This window comes from Hylobates moloch, unplaced genomic scaffold, assembly GCF_009828535.3.
Source record: "Hylobates moloch isolate HMO894 unplaced genomic scaffold, HMol_V3 SCAFFOLD_8, whole genome shotgun sequence".
NCBI lineage: Eukaryota > Metazoa > Chordata > Mammalia > Primates > Hylobatidae > Hylobates > Hylobates moloch.
Genome location: NW_026652283.1, coordinates 18,795,584 through 18,814,732, shown reverse-complemented (window position 1 = coordinate 18,814,732; position 19,149 = coordinate 18,795,584). Strand labels below are relative to the sequence as shown.

The window sequence follows — 19,149 nt, the reverse complement described above, 5'->3', positions numbered from 1 at the left end:
TGATATGCTGGCTTTTCTGGGTGGAAGCATAAGTGTCAGATCTGCTTTACCCTCCCGCTGAAGTTTCTTTCAGTTCAACAGGTATTCCTCGAATGTCCACTATATGCCAGGCATTCTGATGGGCAATAGGGTCACAAAGACAAGGAAGGCACAACCTGTATCCTCAAGGAGCATCAGTTTGGTGAACACTTGATTTCATCAGGTGATAATCAGAGAGGCTCCTCTCCAGTGAAACATCAGAATCCCTAACTCATCTGGTGGATTCTCTCCATTCTTCTCTGCTGAATTCACCAACCCAATTACAATCCTCAGTGCCCTGACAATCCTATTTGTACCTATGCTTCTGAGCTTTCCTAATGACACCTTGAATAAAGATTTTATTACTATCCTCAGTTTGTTAAAGGAAATTTCATTTCCTGTGAATTTATTATTATGGGTATCAATGTACTGCCTGCATTAGTCTTTAAGAGATGCCGTTTCTGTTGGATAAAACATTGGCAGAGTCTTTTGGCTCATCCCATGTTATCCACATTTCTGTTCCTTTTGTAAGTATTCCTATTGCTTTGGGATTTTAGTTGTTAAGAGGATAGTCAAATAGAATCAAAACAATTATGCAATAATGTGCATGCCAAGGTTTCCTGGCATCACTTACCAGAAATCTACAGTGTTACAGTGTATTGCCCAAATATTTTATTTACATTCAACTTGTCCCAAGGTATTGCTAAGAATAGAAATGAATATATAGCCTGTTTGCTCAGAGTATTAAGCCACATAGCCAAATTTGGATACGTTAATGTTGTATCTGTGTCTCCCTCATGAATAGAGAATATGGAATTGAAAAATGACTAGCATGGAGGACAGAATGACTCAGAAATCTAAGAATAGCCAAATCATGTGAAAAGACCCAAAGGCTGCTTCAAAATGAACTGCATCTGCCTGACTCACAAAACTGGCAAATTACACTATTTAGATCTATGCAAAGTAGCATTTCACCAGCATTTTATCTGCATATTTAATTTTGCTTTGGGCTAGTACGGATTTACCTTCTATCTGTGAGATAATGTACAGGTTCAAAGGTGTACTCTAACTCAGAAAATAATCGAATTTGTTTTGCTTCTGTCAGATTATAAAGTCATAACTTGGAGTCTTCAAAGTTGTTTTAGGAATAGATTTGAAAATACACTTTGGTTGAACCAAATGCTCCTCAGAAGTCTAGGAGACACTGGCCACCAAAGCACTGAGAAAGGAAGATAAAAGCCTCTGTCACTATGGGAGGTCCAGTGTCACCCTAGATAAGCACTTTATCCAGGATTCTGGGAATAATCAAACCTTCTAAATAGAGTGTCCCCTCTGCTTTAGGATCATTAGCTGCTTTATTGGAATCTAATTGCGAAGAGAACCAATATTAGTATGAGGAGACACACTCTTTACTACGCTCATCACCACACTCACCACCGATATACCATCAAGGAAAGAATGCAAGAGGCGGTCACTAAAGCTGAATGTTCTGTGTTAGCCACCGTGTCAGTTACCCTCATTACCATCACACTGTGCCCTCTGGAATTCCCACCATTTGATCAGCAAACAAACCTATATCCCGAATCTCTCCCCTGAAAGTCCTTGAAGCCCCTTGCCTTTGTTAAATTCTGGATCTTGTCTATGGGCACAGCCTCCCTGCAGCCCTCTCACGTGAAGGTTGCTTTCCTCTCAAAGTACTAAAGGCATCCTTGCATCCACCATAGGCATCTTTGCAAACACCATTGCTGTCTCCACACCATTATTTCATCTGTAAATCCCCTGCTTCTGCTAGTTTCACGCCAACTGGAAAAAATACCCAACTCCTTTATCCCGGCTGTTATCTACCGGTCTCCCATTTATCACCCCTCATTTATTGAAGATGTTAACTTCCGGTTAGCTCTCATCATGCACAATGACTCCAACATCAATACAGATGACCCATTCAGCAGTCTGGCTTCTCAGTTTCTTCACCTTCTCACTCCAATAGTTCCCTTCTGGTCCACTTCGGCCACTTTCTTCAAAGAGCTCATTCTTCACTTGTTTACGCAAAAATGCCCATCCCTAAAACTTTGATCACAGATGTTCCCTTCTTTTACCACTACCATTTAGCTTTCTACCCATATGTCTTAGGTGCATCACCCTTTGATGTCAATGAGCCAATCTACAATTTTTTGCAGTTACCTTCAGCCCCCTCCACGCTTCAACTTCCTCCTTCTCTATCTTAGACGATGTGGTCCTTCTTTATGAATTCTCGTTCACAATTATTTTTAACTCCCTTTTGCCACTTTTCCCTTATGTACCAGCTTACTAAAACTCTAATCCAGTATGGATTAAACCATTTATGTTCTCCTTGCCAGCGAATATTGCACAGAAAAATTACATGACCAAAGTGACTTTTTATTTTACTTCATTTTTTTTCTTCTTTCGTATTTGTAATAATGTTAAGGAGTGCAAATGCAGTTTTGTTATGTAAACTTATTTTGTAGTGGTGAAGTCTGGCCTTTTATTATAACCATTACTTGAATAATGGAGATTATAGCCATTAAGTAATTTCTTATCCCTCACTCTGCTCCCACTCTCCCACCCTTCTGAGTCTCCAGTGTCCATTATTCTATTCTGTTGTCCATGTATACACACTATTTAGCTCCCACTTATAAGTTAGAACATGCAGTATTTGACTTTCTGTTTCTGAGTTTTTCATTAAGATACTGGCCTTCAGTTCGTCCATGTTGCTGCAAAAGACGTGACTTCATTCTCTCTTATGGCTCAATTGTATTTCATTATACACACACAGACACACACACACACACACCACACATTTTCTTTATCTAGTCATCCATAGATGGATGCTTAGGTTGATTCCATATCTTTGCTATTGTGAATAGTGCTGCAGTAAGACCGTTTTTATTTTAAGTGAATTTTCTTTTAAAAAGTCAAATTCAATAACAAGTTGATTGTTCAATAACAAGAGCAATCTGTTGTGTTTTTCTAATAGGCTTGGTTTTCTATCCCAAGATGATTATTTCACACCTGTTTTGTCTCCTCAAACTTCATCCTAACATATTTTTGGTTATCCTTTCAGCTGAAGACTTTGCCTTATTTGTCAATAGAGAAAGTAAGAATGGCCAGTGGGAAATTCTTCCGCCCTTCACCACCGCTTCTACATACAAATAAAATTCTAAAGAAAATGACCTCAATTAGATGGCAGCATAGCAGTTTTTGGTGCTCATTCCCTAACGGAAACATCAGTTTGAATAAGCATCCATGCAGACTGTACCTTCATGAGAGCTACGGATTCCAGGTGAGAGATTATATCACCTCAATTGAACACAGAAACAAGAAAAGAAACACTGAAGATAGTAGGGGACACAATTTCACACTACCCACGTCACCCCCTCCTCCAAGCCCATGTAGTGCAGCTCAGAGAGACATACCCTTCTTATGGGGAAAAAAGAGTGAAATGAGTACCCAACTTCACCACCAACCCCAGCACCAGACCCAGAAAATCCTGACACCGAGCCAGCCCCTGCAGATACAAGCTCCAGGCCCACCTGCCCACTGACCCAGACACTGGGCCAGCCTGCCCAAGAACTCCAAAAGCAAGCTTGCTCGTGGGCCCTGCCAGCTAACCTACCTCGAATCTCTAGATGAGCTGACAGATGAAGGGCTCTTCCTGCCAAAGCCAGTCTGTAAAGATTGGCAAAGGTGTCTACTTCTACCAGTGCATAAATACCCAAAGCCAAGCCACAGAAACATGGAACGTCATCACTGACTCTTCTTTTTCTCAGGACATGTCACCATTTCATGAATTTAAAACATCTGTCTATTCTTTCACTAAAATATGTCTTAAATCCGTGCACTGCTCTTCATTTTCATTGCCAACAGGATAGCCTAAGTCACTAACATCTCTTTTCTAGATTTCTCTATGAGCCTCTTAACTGAGCTACCTATTCAGAACAACCCCATGGGCAGGAGACCTGTGCATTCACCCAGGCCCTGCACTTAAAAGAGCCCTGAGTTTTGTTTAATGCTCTGCTGTTGTTGTCTTGAATTTTTAATAATTTTTGATCAAGGGGAGCACATTTTCATTTTGCACTAGAACTCACAAATTATGTTACATGTCCTGTTCCCATTTGTAGTCTTGTTTCTTCTTATCCACTCTATGCTAGAAGTCAGGGTAATATTTTAGTAATGTTAATCGTGACACTTCCCTGCATAAAACATACTGATGGCTTTCCATTGCATTTGTTTTTATTTTTTTATTTTTCCGTAAGCTATTGGGGTATTGGGATACAGGTAGTACTTGGTTACACGAGTAAGTTCTTCAGTAGTGATTTGTGAGATTTTGGTGCATCCAACACCCGAGCAGTATACACTGCACCATATTTGTAGTCTTTATCCCTCATCCCCCTCGCACTCTTCCCTAAGCCAATGTCTAGAAAGGTTTCTCCAATGTTCTCTTCTAGAAATTTTATAGTTTCAAGTCTTAGGTTTAAGTCCTTAATCCATCTTGAGTTGATTTTTGTATAAGGTGAGAGATGAGGATCCAGTTTCATTCTCCTACATGTGGCTTGTCAATTATCCCAGCACCATTTGGTGAAAAGCGTGTCCTTTCCCCACTTTATGCTTTTGTTTGCTTTGTTGAAGATCAGTTGTCTGTAAGTATTTGGGTTTATTTCTGAGTTCTCTATTCTGTTCCATTGATCTATGTGCCTCTTTTTAAATCAGTACCATGCTGTTTTGGTGACTATGGCCTTATAGTATAGTTTTGAGAGGTGACAGTGTGCTGGCAGCCCTCACAGCCCTTGCTGGCTCTCGGCGCCTCCTTGGCCTTGGCGCCCACTCTGGTGGTGCTTGAAGAGAACTTCAGCCTGCCGCTGCACTGTGGGAGCCCCTTTCTGGGCTGGCCAAGGCTGCAGCTGGCTGCCTCAGCTTGCAGGGAGGTGTGGAGGGAGAGGCGCGGGTGGGAACCAGGGCTGTGTGGCGCTTGCGGGCCAGCATTGAGTTCCGGGTGGGCGTGGGCTCGGCGGGCCCCACACTCGGTGCGGCCGGTGGGCAGTGAGGGGCTTAGCACCCGGGCCAGCAGCTGCTGCGCTTGATTTCTCGCTGGGCCTTAGCTGCCTCCCTGCAGGGCAGGGCTCGGGACCTGCAGCCTGCCATGCCTGAGCCTCCCAACCGCCGGCCGCCATGGGCTCCTGCACGACCCAAGCCTCCCCGACGAGCGCGACTCCCTGCTCCATGGCCCCCGTTCCCATCAACTGTCCAAGGGTGGGGGAGTGCGGGTGCACAGCTCGGGACTGGCAGGCAGGTCCACCTGCGGCCCCGGTGCGAGATCCACTGGGCGAAGCCAGCTGGTCTCCTGAGTCGTGGGGACTTGGAGAATCTTTATATCTAGCTAAGGGATTATAAATACACCAATCAGCACTCTGTACCTAGCTCAAGGTTTGTAAACACACCAATCAGAGCCCTGTGTCTAGCTCAGGGTTTGTGAATGCACCAATCGCTGCTCTGGATCTAGTTAATCTGGTGGGGACTTGGAGAACCTTTATGTCTAGCTAAGGGATTATGAATGCACCAATCAGCACTCTGTATCTAGCTCAAGGGTTGTAAATTCACCAGTCAGCACTCTGTGTCTAGCTCAGGGTTTGTAAATACACCAATCGACACTCTGTATCTAGCTGATCTAGTGGGGACGTGGAGAACTTTTGTGTCTAGCTCAGGGATTGTAAACGCACCAATCAACACCCTGTCAAAATGGACCAATCAGCTCTCTGTAAAATGGACCAATCAGCAGGATGTGGGTGGGGCCAGATAAGAGAATAAAAGCAGGCTGCCCGAGCCAGCAGTGGCAACTGGCTCGGGTCCCCTTCCACATTGTGGAAGCTTTGTTCTTTCACTCTTTGCAATAAATCTTGCTACTGCTCACTCTTTGGGTCCACACTGCATTTATGAGCTGTAACACTCACCACTAAGGTCTGCAGCTTCACTGCTGAAGGCAACAAGACCACGAACCCACCAGAAGGAACGAACAACTCCAGATGCACCACCTTGAGGATCCACTTCCTTCAGAGGGTCTGTGGGTTCTCTTGGGATTGCTGGTTTGTTCTTGCAGTCAATCTGGAGCTAAAATTCACAATGCAAGCCTCTGCATGCTGCTCTGTCCAGAGCTGCAGTCTAGTCCTGCCTCCCATCCACCATGATTCCTTAATCTCTTTCCATCGCGTTTGAATAAATTTCTCACTCTTATGATCTGCAAAGACCTGTCTGGTCAGGCAGCAACCCTCTCTTTCCAGCCTCATCACCCTCACTCACTAAAGTTTCAGGCACTCTGGCATCTTTCAGCTTATTGTACATGGTGGTTTCCTTCCTGCCTCAGATCTTTTGCACACACTGTTTCCTCTCTTTAAAACACCCATTCACATAAAACTTCCATCTCATCCCTCAAGACTCAGCTTAAATAATAGCGTTTAATTTGTCAGGTATGCTAATTGCCCTAACACCACGAAAATCTCAGAGGTTTATCACACACACAAAAAAGTTTATTTCACAGTCATACACAGTTCAATTAGCTCAGCTCAGGTTTGCAGGGGCAGACTTCCTAGTGGGGATGCAGGGCCCAGGCTCTTCTAATGAAGTGGCTCCATCACTTTCCAAGCCCTCAGATTCCTGGACTGTATCTGCTGTATGCAGCAGGGATATGAGGGAAAAACGTATGGAGGATCACAGGAGAGAGGTAGCACCAGGGATGGAAGGGGAGTTTGTCAGTTTTGCCCACACTCTTTTGGCCCCATTTAATTGTACAGGAGGTTCAGAAATGGTGCTTAGCTATGAGCTCTGAGGCCAAGGAAATGGGTTTCAATGCATACGACTATGTGACCTCTGCCACTTAAGGAGATAACATCCCTTACTATGATGTGCATACTCACCATCCTGTATATCCCTTACTATCCTGTGTAAGCTCATCTTCCAGTACATCCCTTGGTATCCTGTGCATAATCACCATCCTGTACACCCCTTACTATCCTGTGCAAACTCACCATCCTGTACATCCCTTACTATCCTGTTCAAACTCACCTTCCTGTACATCCCTTAGTATCCTGTGCAAACTCACCAACCTGTACATCCCTTAATATCGTGTGAGAACTCATGTTCCTCTACATCCCTTAGTACCCTGTGCAAACCCACCTTCCTGTACATCCTTTAGTATCCTGTGCAAACTCACCATCCTGTACACCCCTTACTATCCTGTGCAAACCCACCATCCTGTGTATCCCTTACTATCCTGTGCAAACCCACCATCCTGTGCATCCCTTACTATCCTGTGCAAACCCACCATCCTGTGCATCCCTTACTATCCTGTGCAAACCCACCTTCCTGTGTATCCCTTACTATCCTGTGCAAACTTACTATCCTGTGCAAACCCACCTTCCTGTGTATCCCTTACTATCCTGTGCAAATTCACCAACCTGTACTTCCCTTACCATCCTGTGCAAACTCACCAATCTGTACTTCCCTTACCATCCTGGGCAAACTCACCAATCTGTACATCCCTTACTATCCTCTGCAAACTCACCAACCTGTACACCCTTTACTATCCTGTGCATACTCACCTTCCTATACATTCCTTAGTATCCTGTGCACATGTACTCTCTGGGCCACATCTCTTACTTGGGGAGATTACTTGCACTTTTGAAGACAGTGCATAATAATATTTAGAGGCACATGTTCTGGAATTTGATGTCAAACTCCAAGATCATCACTTATTAACTATGTAATCGTGAGCAACCTACACAACCTCAGCCCTAATTTTTTTCTTGTTAAAAAGTGTAAAAATAGAATCCATATCACAGAACCATTATGAGAAGACATGAGATAATATATGAAATATGCTTAGTACTATGCTTAATTTTTTTGCTTTTTCTTTTGTTTGATTGATTTTAGACTCGGGGATACATCAGCATGTTTGTTACATAGATATATTCCATAATGTTTGGGATTGGGATTCTGTTGTACCCATCAGCCAAATAGTAAACATAGTAACCAACAGGTAGTTTTGCAACCCTTTCTCTCCACCATCCCTGCCTCTTTGGGAGTCCCCAGTGTCTACTGTTTCCATCTCTATGTCAGTGTGTACCCATCGTTTAGCTCCCACTTATAACTGGGCAGTATTTTATTTTCTGTTTCTGTGTTGATTAACTTAGTATAATGGCCTCTAGCTGCATCCATGTTGCCGCAAAGGACGTGATTTTTATGGCTATTCCATGGTGTATATGTACTACATTTCTTTGTCCAGTCAACCATTCACCAGCACCTAGGTTGATTCCATGACTTTACTATTTTGAATAGTGCTGCAATGAACATTTGAGTGTAGGTGTCTTTTTTTTTGGAGGGGGGCGGGGGATGGGATCTTGCTCTGTTACCCAGGCTGGAGTGCTGTGGTGCGATCTCGGATCACTGCAGCCTCCTCCTCCTGGGTTCAAGCAATTCTCCTGCCTCAGCCTTCTGAGTAGCTGGGATTACAGACGCACATCACCATGCCCAGCTAATTTTTGTATTTTTAGTAGAGAAGGGATTTCACCATGTTGGTCAGGCTCGTCTCAAACTCCTGACCTCGTGATCTGCCCACGTTGGCCTCCCAAAGAGCTGCGATTTACAGGTGTGAGCCACCGCGCCCAGCTGAGTGTAGGTGTCTTTTCGATAGAACAATTCATTTTGCTTTGGGTAGATAACCAGAAATGGGATTGCTGAATCAAATGGTAGATCTATTTTTAGTTCTTTGAGAAATTCCCAAACTGCTTTCCACAGGGACTAAACTAATTTACATTCCCAGAAACAGTGTATAAGCATTCCCTTTTCTTCACATCCTTACCAACATCTGTTAATTTTTGGCATTTTAGTAATAGCCATTCTGACTGGTGTCAGATGATATCTCATGGTAATTTTGATTTGCATTTCTCTGATGATTAGTGATGTTGAGAATTTTTTCATGTTTGTTGGCTGTTTGTATATCTTCTTTTGAAGAAGAGTCTGTTCATGTTCTTTACCCCTTTTTTAGGGAGGTTATTTGTTTTTGTTGTTGTTGTTGATTTGTTTATGTTCCTTATAGCTTCTGGATATTTGACCTTCGTCAGATACATAGTTTGCAAATATTTTCTCCCATTCTTTAGGTTGTCTGTTTAGTCTGTTGATAGTTTCTTTGGCTGTGCGGAAGCTCTTCAGTTTAATTAGGTCTCAATTGTCAATTTTTATACTTTTGAGGTCTTAGTCATAAATTCCTTGCTTAGGCCAATGTCCAGAAGAGTTTTTCCTGTTTTTTTTTTCTAGGATTTTTATATTCTGAGGTCTTACACGTAAGCCTTTAATCTACCTTGAGTTAATTTTTGTATACGGTGAGAAGTAGGGGTCCAGTTTCATTCTGCATATGACTAGCCAGTTTTCCCAGCACCATTTATTAAATAGGATATCCTTCCCCATTGTTTATTTTTGTAGACTTTGTCAGCGATCTTAATGTAGACACCTTTATTAATATTCAGCACTATATACCCAGTGCCTGGCCTAGTATTAATATATTACACAAGCAAGCTCTGAATGCATATTGGTTAAATAAATGAAAAATAGTAAGTAAAAAACTTTCCCTCATAGCTAGGACTCCAGTAAAGACAAGAGTTATCTACTGGAACCCTCAGTTTACTAAGGACCTTAGTTGCTGGTGCTTAGCTCTCAGAAGGCTCTAATCTTTTAGGTGGTCTTAGACATGGCAATAACAGGCAAGCCCTAATGTCATCCAGTTATTTAAAAACTGTCTGGCAATATGTGTGAACTTAAACAAAATCAACATATCTCTTTTTCTTCCCTTAAAATTTTAAAGGCACTTCTCCATTTACATCATTTGATTTTCATGTTTTTAAAATCAGAAATTTTTCACACATGAGGGTAGCACTGAGATTTCTTTTAAAGCAAGAATAATGATGAGAGGAATAAATTATTGATTAAAATTAGCATAAAACTTGAAACTTAGCATTACCATATCATTTTAAGATAGCTTGAAAAGTTAATCATAAAAGTAAATATGTGTTTTAGAAAATTTCAAATGCTATAGAATAATGCAAAGTACAAAAGAAGATATTGTCCTCCACTATTGAACCCCAAAGCTCAGTCTCCAAAAAGCAGTGTTTACAATTTTTCATGCTTGTTTTCAGAAAATGTCTATGCACATATAAGCCTAATAAGGTTTTTTTAATTTTGTTGCCAAAAGAAAAAATGAAAACATGTATACAAATTTTTCTGCAACTTGCTTTTTTGTTAACAATTTAGCTTTGATAGTTTTCTTCAGTGACTCATTTCTCATTCGTTTTACTGACTGCATGACATTCTATTAATAAATATAGTATTATTTATTAACCAGTCTCTTATTGGTAGATATATAAGTTGCTTATTCATTTGCTATTTCACATGACTCTGTAATTGGAATATTTGAATATACTTTGTAGAATTACGGGAATATTTCTGTGTAATAAGTTATTAGAAGGGAAATCTCTAGGAATATATGTGTATGATAAATTCTTAGAAGTGAAATCTCTGAGTCAAATAATATATGCCTTTAATTCTGAGTAATTTTGGCAAACTGCTCTTTAAAAAGTTGAATTATTTTATTTAATTTTTAAGTGTTTGAGCATCATAATACATTCTCGTTTAGTTTTTTAAAAAATCTAGACTAAAAAAAATTCTTTTATATGTGTTTTGACCCTTAGTATTTCTTTCCCTTTTTGGTGAAATATCTGTTCATAGATTTTTTTTTACCATTTTATGGATGATTGTTAATTTTTTCAGTTTTGTATATATTAAGTAAAATTAGCTTTTTGTTCATCATATGTGCTGTACATAACTGTTCCCATTTTGTCATTTTGCTTTGACTTTGTTTATAATTTTTACAATTGAACAGTTTACAATTTTTAATAGTCAACGCATCCATCTTTTCCTTTCCTGATTATTTCATGATGCATAGTAATGATTTTTACACTTATAAATAATATTCTATGCTCTTTGTTGGTGATTTTCAAATTTTCCTTAAATCTTGGATCTGCTTGAAATTTGTTTTGGTATAATAAATGAGAAAAGTTACAAACTTATTATTATATTTTGAAATTTTAAATGGTTAGGAAATTGCTTCATCTTTTGCTAACTTTTCTTCATTGTCTTAGTTCACACAGCCTGCTGTAACAAAATACTGTACATTGGAGATTGTGTGTGTGTATAGCTATATATATGCTTCTCTGGAGAACCCTGACTAAAATGCTGTTATTTTGAAATATAGCCAAATGTACATCTATTAGTTCCATTTAATTAATTCCATTATTTTGATCCACTGTATTCTTATTTCATTTCCCTGTCATGTGAGGTGAGTTATAAATCTCCTACTATTATTGTTTCTATATATTGCAGCTTTGAATTGTTTGTTATTCTTTTTTTTTTTTTTTTTTTTTTTTTTTTTGAGACGGAGTCTCACTCTGTCACCCAGGCTGGAGTGCAGTGGCGCAATCTCGGCTCACTGCAAGCTCCGCCTCCCAGGTTCACGCCATTCTCCTGCCTCAGCCTCTCCAAGTAGCTGGGACTACAGGTGCCCGCCACCACGCACAGCTAATTTTTTGTATTTTTAGTAGAGACGGGGTTTCACCATGGTCTCGATCTCCTGACCTCATGATCCGCCCGCCTCGGCCTCCCAAAGTGCTGGGATTACAAGCGTGAGCCACCGCGCCCAGCCTGAATTGTTTGTTATTCTATATATTGCTACTTTGAATTGTTTGATGCTGTTTTCTCTGGAATGCAAAGATTCATAATAGGGCATGATGGAGCATCTTGCATTAAACCAAAGCCTCTGCTGAACACAACTAGATAGCCAAGCAATAGAATAAGCCTGTGGCCATCAGACTGCTGCCAAGGGCAAACAGGACATGAAAGTTCGAGGTCTTGGGAAGGACTAACGGCTTGGGGAGCCAAGTGGACAATTCACAGCTGAGTGTTGTTGTTGTTGTTGTTGTTTTGTTTTGTTTTCCCCCTTAGTGCACTTGTCAGTTTTGTGCATAGAGTAAGAGGCTGAAGATTCAGGGAAAATGCCAAGAAGCTGCCCCTGCTAAAGAGGCAGAAAGACCATCAGAACATCAGGCCATCTCATGAGGTTGGAGAGACAAAATTTAGAGGCTTGAGGGGATGGGATTCTAGTGAGAAATTGGGGGACGGCAAACAAAATCCAGTACTTTGCTGGGTTTCCTTGATGATGTTGGTTGAATTCTACAGCTATGTGGGGAAAGGAATCTAAGAAGCCAAGCAAAATGCTTTTGGAAAACAAGGAGTTTTTAGCAGTCTCACAGTACTTAGGAAACAGACTTTGAGTTCTAGACACATAAAGGGATGGAACCTAGGAAGCATCCTGGACCTCAATCAGAACACCTTGGGAACGACATCCTAGAAGCGGATATGAAAGAAATCTAGATAGAGCTTTAATACGACTTCAATTTGGTCTTCAATTTAGTTTCTGACTGGATTAAGAGGATCAGGCCCTCCTTCTGCTCTTTGGAGATGATAATATGATCAATATTTTATACTTTTTCATATATGATGTCAGACATTGAATAAAAAACCTACCAGCTGTTATAAACTTAATGTTTGTATTCTTCAAATTTTGTATGTTGAAATCTTAACCCTCAATGTCATAGAATAAGAATGTGGGGCTTTTAGGTGATGATTAGGTCATGATGATGGAATTAGGATCCTTATAAGGGGATGAAGAGCCTAGAGCCACTTCTCCCCTCCATGTGAGAATACAGTGTGGACACAACCATCTGCATACCAAGAGCTGGCACTTACCAAGAACCCAACCATGCTGGAACCCTAACCTTGGACGTCCACCCTCCAGAACTGTAAGAAATAAATGCTTGTTGTTTAAACTACCCAGTCTATAGTAGTTTCTTATAACAGCCTAAACAGACTAAGAACCAGGCATACCAAAACACAAGACTATATGACCTAACATCATGAGAATGAAACAGTCAATAAAAAGAGATCCACAGGTGATCCAGATATTGGGATTATTCAATAAGGACATTAAATCATTATAACTAACACACTCAAGAAAACAAAGAGAAAGATGAAAAATAGATGAAAAGATAGAGAATTTTACCAGAGAATTTAAATGTCAATAAAAAAGTCACAGGGCAAAAACATGGCAACAATACACACTCAGGACTACTAGAGGGGGGAGGTGAGGAGTGGGACAAGAGTTGAAAAAGTAACTGTTGGGCACTATGCTCGCTATTTGGGTGGTGAGATCATTCATATCCCAACCTCAGCATCATGCAGTATACTTAGGTAACAAACTTGCACGTGTACCCCAGGAGTCTAAAATAAAAGTTGAAAAACAATAAAAAATGAATAAAATGAGTAAAGAATTTCACATGGAAATTCTAGAAATGAAAAACAAAATAACACACTTGATGAAGGGACATGATTGCAGGTGAGACAGAGTAGAATCGTGACTTTGTGAACTGAAATACAGATTAACATAAAATTTTTTAGACTACAGCTCAGAAGGATAAACGATTTTAAAAATGCAAAAATATATACAAGAAAAGTAATCCAAATGTCAGACACTTGTTATTGGAATACCAGAGGAGAGGAGAGAGAATCAAGCAAAAGCTGTATTTGAAGAGAAAATGATTGATGAAAGCCATCAAGCCACAGATTCAAGAAGCTCTTTGTACTCTCAGGATGAATACGAGTGAGATGAAACCTAGACATTATCATAGCAAAACTTCTCAGAGCCAAAAACAAAGAGAAAATTTGAAAGCACTCAGAGGTAGGGGGTTAGGGAGACACATTACTACAAGGAGCAACAATAAAACTAATTGAATTTTCAACAGAAATGATGAAAGCCAGAAAGTGATGAAATACCATCTTTGAAGTATTATCGATGAAATGCCATCTTTACGTCTTTAAATTAGTTCTCAAAAGAACTAATTTAAAAATAAGAATAGAAAGCTGGTAGGTTTTAACTCAACTATATCAGCAATAAAACTGAATAAAAATAAATGAGAGACTGCTACACTATGAAAAACAAAAACAAGAGCAAAAAAAAAATTACAAGCACAGACCCCTAATAAAAATAGAAAACAGATTGAAAGCAAAAGGCCAGAAAAAGATATGTCATGCAAATATTAAGCAAAGAATGGTGGTGTGGCTATATTAATAAAATTTTAAGACTTTACGTCAAAAGGCATGACTAGAAATCAAGAGAGATTATTTTTAATTATTCTTGATGATAAAGAAATCAACCCAGTATAGAACATAACCATGCTAAAAAATCTATTATTTGTAACTAATAGAACTTTTATTTGTAACTGATAAAAATGATTGAAATTACAGGAAGACAAAAGAGACAGGATGAAAAGGTAAAACAAACTCATAACTAGTTTAATATTGGTCTCTGTGTCATTATAGAGCAAGCAGACAAAAAACTAGTAAGGATATAAAAGATCTGAAGCTCATCTACAGTGCAGACACACTGTGTGATCCTCCTATATGGTAAATTTCACTAATTATTCCATACCATTCCAAAGTGATGTGTATTTGTTAATTTTTGAGTACCTTATTCCTTATATATCAGTTAGGTCATATAAAGTGCACTGTACTAAAAAACTAACAAAATCTACCATCCAGTAAAGGTTACCAAAATTCACTGTATGAAGGACTATCAATTGAGGTATAATTTACATCTAATAAAATGCATCCATTTTGCACGCACAGTTTGATGAGTTTTGACAAATGAATACACTCATGTTGCCACCACCACAATCAAGATTTAGAAAATTTCCATAATTTACATCAAACAACTAACTCCCAGGCAACCACTGACACGCTCTATGCTTATTAGGCAGTATAGCATAGTGGATAAAAATAAATCTATGGAGTCAGACTGTCTCAGTTCAAATCTTTGTCCCACCACAACTAGCTGTGTGCCAGCCAAGATGTCATTTAACCTTTCTATGTCTCAATTTCCTTTTCTGTAAAATGGATATCATAATAATAGTAACTTCCTTTAAGGTTGTTAGGAGGATTAAATAAGTTAACGTACACAAGTGCTTATAATTGTGCCTAGCACATATTAAGTGACATATAGGCTTTAGCTGTGTTCCTAGGGTAAAGACGTCCATTGCCCACAGGAACTTTGCTTAGAGACCTATTGTTAGATGAAGAAGGCAATAATGATAACATGGTTCATTATTTCCTCTGTACAGAATTTTAACAGAAAATGTATTTATGAAAGCAACTTCAATTGCTAAGCATATTATAAGATTCAACTGAAGGTATGAGTTGCAATTCTACTTCCTTTACAAAGGCAAAAAAATGTATATTTATTGGAGAATCAGGGTTATTAAGAGCACCTGTTTATTCAGAAGAGCAAAAAAGTAGTTTGCATTGTTTAGCACATTCTGTAACAAGCAAGCAAAGAAGAAAACTCTAACTTTTTTCTATTATTCTAATTAAATTAGGTACCTGTTAAGTGATAACAACGGTAATATTATCTACTTCCAATTCTCACTCTTCATACTTATGAGCAAAAAAGTAAGCATCATTAATAAGACAGGATAGTCTTAAATGTCATTTTCATTATTAATGCCCTGGACAAGTAGATTAAATAATCCAAGGGGAAAATTATCTCAAGTCATTTCTTGTGAGTAGAAACTATGCAATCAAAAGATATTTTTAAATCAAATGCATATTTAGAACAAATTCAAGTATAATGTGATTATTTTATAAAAAGTAAATTAAGAGATTGGTGGCTTATTTTGCTTTTAACTAGTTTCTCTCTAACAACTATAGTACCAATTACAATTAATTATATAAATTATGTCTAAATAAAGTACATAAATATCTTCTGACAGTTTTATATTCAACTTCCATGGTTCAGGAAAGGAATCTAAATTTATAATCAAGATAAACTAGGAACTGAATTAAACATCTTGATATAAGTAGGAGAAAATCTGTAATTAGCATGACGTACAAAGAACCAACAGCAACCGATTATTGCTTTAATTGAATATTTCAATCTGAAAGTTGTTTTTTTAAAGATCACTATCAATGGCAAACTTTTAAAATGTCAACATTTAAATTTATATTTAGAACATTGCTACATGTACACAATAAGAAAATATGTGAAATAAAAATGGAAAGAAATAAATCACCAGATTTTTAAAGTAAACAATATTTAGACCCAGATCTCATAAAATTGACCATTTTACTTATAGTTTTACTTGGTATTACATACCTTAACTACCCTTGCAGTAAGGCAATGGTCACTATAGAAGAATACATATCAATGATCATCTTTATTCCAGAAATTACACTAAAGAAAATTTAAAAGACAAATTAACCAACCACAATGTATAGGCTTTATGTGGCCCTTTTTCAAATAAACAAACTGGAGAAAAATGGAAAATGTGAATACTAACTGGACACTTGACAATACCGGCAAATTAATGTTATTTTTAAGGTTTGATAATAGAATTACGGGTTTCTTTATTTTTTACAAATTCATAAAGAAATACCCCAAAAAAAGCCAGTATGATGTCAGGAACTCAACCTAATGGGAGCAAGAATGAGGTAAGTAATTGACAATAAAAACAAAATAATCAGTCATGTCCTATTGACAACAGGGAAGTTCACATTTAGTACATAGTAGTTCACTATACAATTCTCTCCCTTTGTATAAGTTTGAGATTCTTCATAACACAGTTTTTAAAAGATGTTCTAATTGTTGTTAAAAACACCCTCTTATTTCACGAAAACAAAGAAAGAATAAAGATATATGAGTTTAAGTATGTGGGAATATTTGCCTTCTTCATAGAGAGCTCTTGAGTATTTAATTCATTCTATGTGAAATAAAACATGATCTATAGGTTAAGACTTCTTTATCTCAAAAGGTTACATTGAAAAAAATTAAGATCATGGCAGGAGTTTATTATATATCCTTTCTCTATCTTTCTGGTTTCTCCAAAAACTGTAATAATATCTATGGTCCTGCAATTTGCAATTTCATAAAGATATTGTTTAAAATAAAAGGCAGAGAAGAGAGAAAAAATAGTAAACACTCAAAGTATTAATATTATTTTTGTAACCACAGTGGTGTTAGCTGTTGCTGTTGTTGTTGTTATTCTCCATTTTCTCATATTGGTACCAGTTGGTAATTTTTTCTTTAAAGTTTTATACCTGGTTATTAAAAAGTATTGCTTTCTACTGGATTGTGTCCAGTTAACCTAATGAAACTAAATGTCATGTGCTTTAGTGTGTAAACATCATCGTCAGAGTATAAAAACGTACCTTAAGAAGAATGCAAGGGATGACATCTGAGAAGCTTGTTAGCTGTTCTGTGATGTTTGAGGTAATCATAACAGGAATACATGTGTTCCCAATCTCCTGATAATCATGCCGACAAGTTTCAAGACACTATTGCCTACTTTGTACCTCGAAAATTTGAGAAATTATTTTTCTTTTACCATGGGATCCCCGATTCCATTTCGAATATTTCACAATTGCTATCTCAGATCCAGTCAGATTTTTGCATCTGAAATTAGCAAATTTTGCAAATATTTTTTTGCAGATTTTGCAAAGAAACTGGTACACTCATTTCCCTTCAAACACTTTGATGTCATATGAGAGATAGTTGCATCTTGCCACAGTTTATCATAGTAAATTCAAGCTGTGACTGTATTGACATAAAACACAAACATCCAGATGAAAAGTGAAAAATTCAATGAATCATTTGAATATTTCTATACAAGACTCAAGTAGTTGAAAATAATACAGTTCAATTACATATATTTTCAAATATGAAATCCAAACTCAAGAAATAAAATTCTGAAATTTTTGTTGTGATCTATATAAAGACAGACAATAGCAATAAAATAACTGAAATACTGACCAACTTTTATATGAAAGGATTTAAATGGTTATGAATATCATGCAGACAAAAACCATAGATCATTTTTAAGAAATTACATTTTTCTACTGCTTTTATTTTTAAAAGAATTAGCTAAAAACTACTTCTTTTAAAAAATATTTTAAAACTAATATTTCTGTATAATATGTGAGGATAAGGATCTCTTATTTAATGATAATAAGCTCCTGAGTTGCCAAAGATTCTTAATGTTAAATGCAATAAAGACTACAGTTGCTGGACATTATTTAAAAGCCTCATATAATTGCTTTAGTCATGTTAATAGCAAATGCTTCCAGAGTGTTTTGCCAATAGAAGTCAATAACCACAGAAGAGGCGACAGGGAATGTAAATTATAGTTTATCGATTCTGGTCCTTCATAATATATTCTCTAAAAGTCAATACAGTTTTCTAATTTAGAAGGCAGTAGTTTAGTTTCTAGTGATTAAGTAACCATTTAGAAGAGGTTAGTTGCGGCAAAAAAGCAAAACTTCACAAATCCCAAAATGCAAAGAAGTCTAGGAACCTTCATAGCTTCAGATGTTCATCATTAGATGTCACAATAACATGACATTCATTTTCTTAAGTGGTTTATTAGCCTCACCTATTTGTAATATTTACTATTTAATGGCAAGGGAGAATTGTCAACAATTGGCTCCTGGAGAGTGGCCAATTGACAACATTAAAATAATGTTCACCTCAGCAAACTTCCTAATGCTAGGTAAGTAGCAAAAATGAGTAAGAAATTGACATTGTTGCTATGAGGTATTCGCAGGACACCATCAGAAGCAGGGTGGCCAGAAGGCTCTCTTTGAGTTACCTAAACACAGCTTCAAACTGCACAGGAAAACCGGCATCTGCTGAGAAAGCTCAGCCACATGCCTGTCTGAACTCAAGTAATAGAAAATGGGTTTTCTCCTTGTGATCAAAGAAAACATACAGAGAGATAAAATGGTTGCATTTTATGAATTTACCATAAGGAATAATAAATGACAATTGCATCTGGAATCCAAATATCCAAAAATGACAGAATGCCAGGACAGGTGCATTTATCTTCTCATCCATATACACAGAGTATGTGTGTGTATTATTTAGGGAGTCAGACAGATCTGAGTTTGAATTTTAGCTTTACCATTTGCAAA

General features: G+C 37.9%; 1 protein-coding gene across 2 annotated transcripts in view; it reads right to left on the bottom strand.

Annotated features, from left to right (window-relative positions):
- Positions 1-19,149, bottom strand: part of LOC116472202 (uncharacterized) — an 84,956-nt gene that overhangs the window by 2,430 nt on the left and 63,377 nt on the right. The window contains exons 1-2 of one of the 2 annotated variants that reach the window (XM_058442823.1): positions 17,392-17,529; positions 16,620-16,654 (exon numbers count right to left, since the gene is read on the bottom strand). The exons of the other annotated variant lie outside the window; for it this stretch is intronic. Of the exons in view, the coding sequence (XP_058298806.1) occupies positions 16,620-16,654; positions 17,392-17,460 (104 nt within the window). The 5' untranslated portion in view covers positions 17,461-17,529. Of the gene's footprint in view, positions 1-16,619; positions 16,655-17,391; positions 17,530-19,149 lie in introns of those variants that run through there. 2 annotated transcript variants of the gene reach the window in all.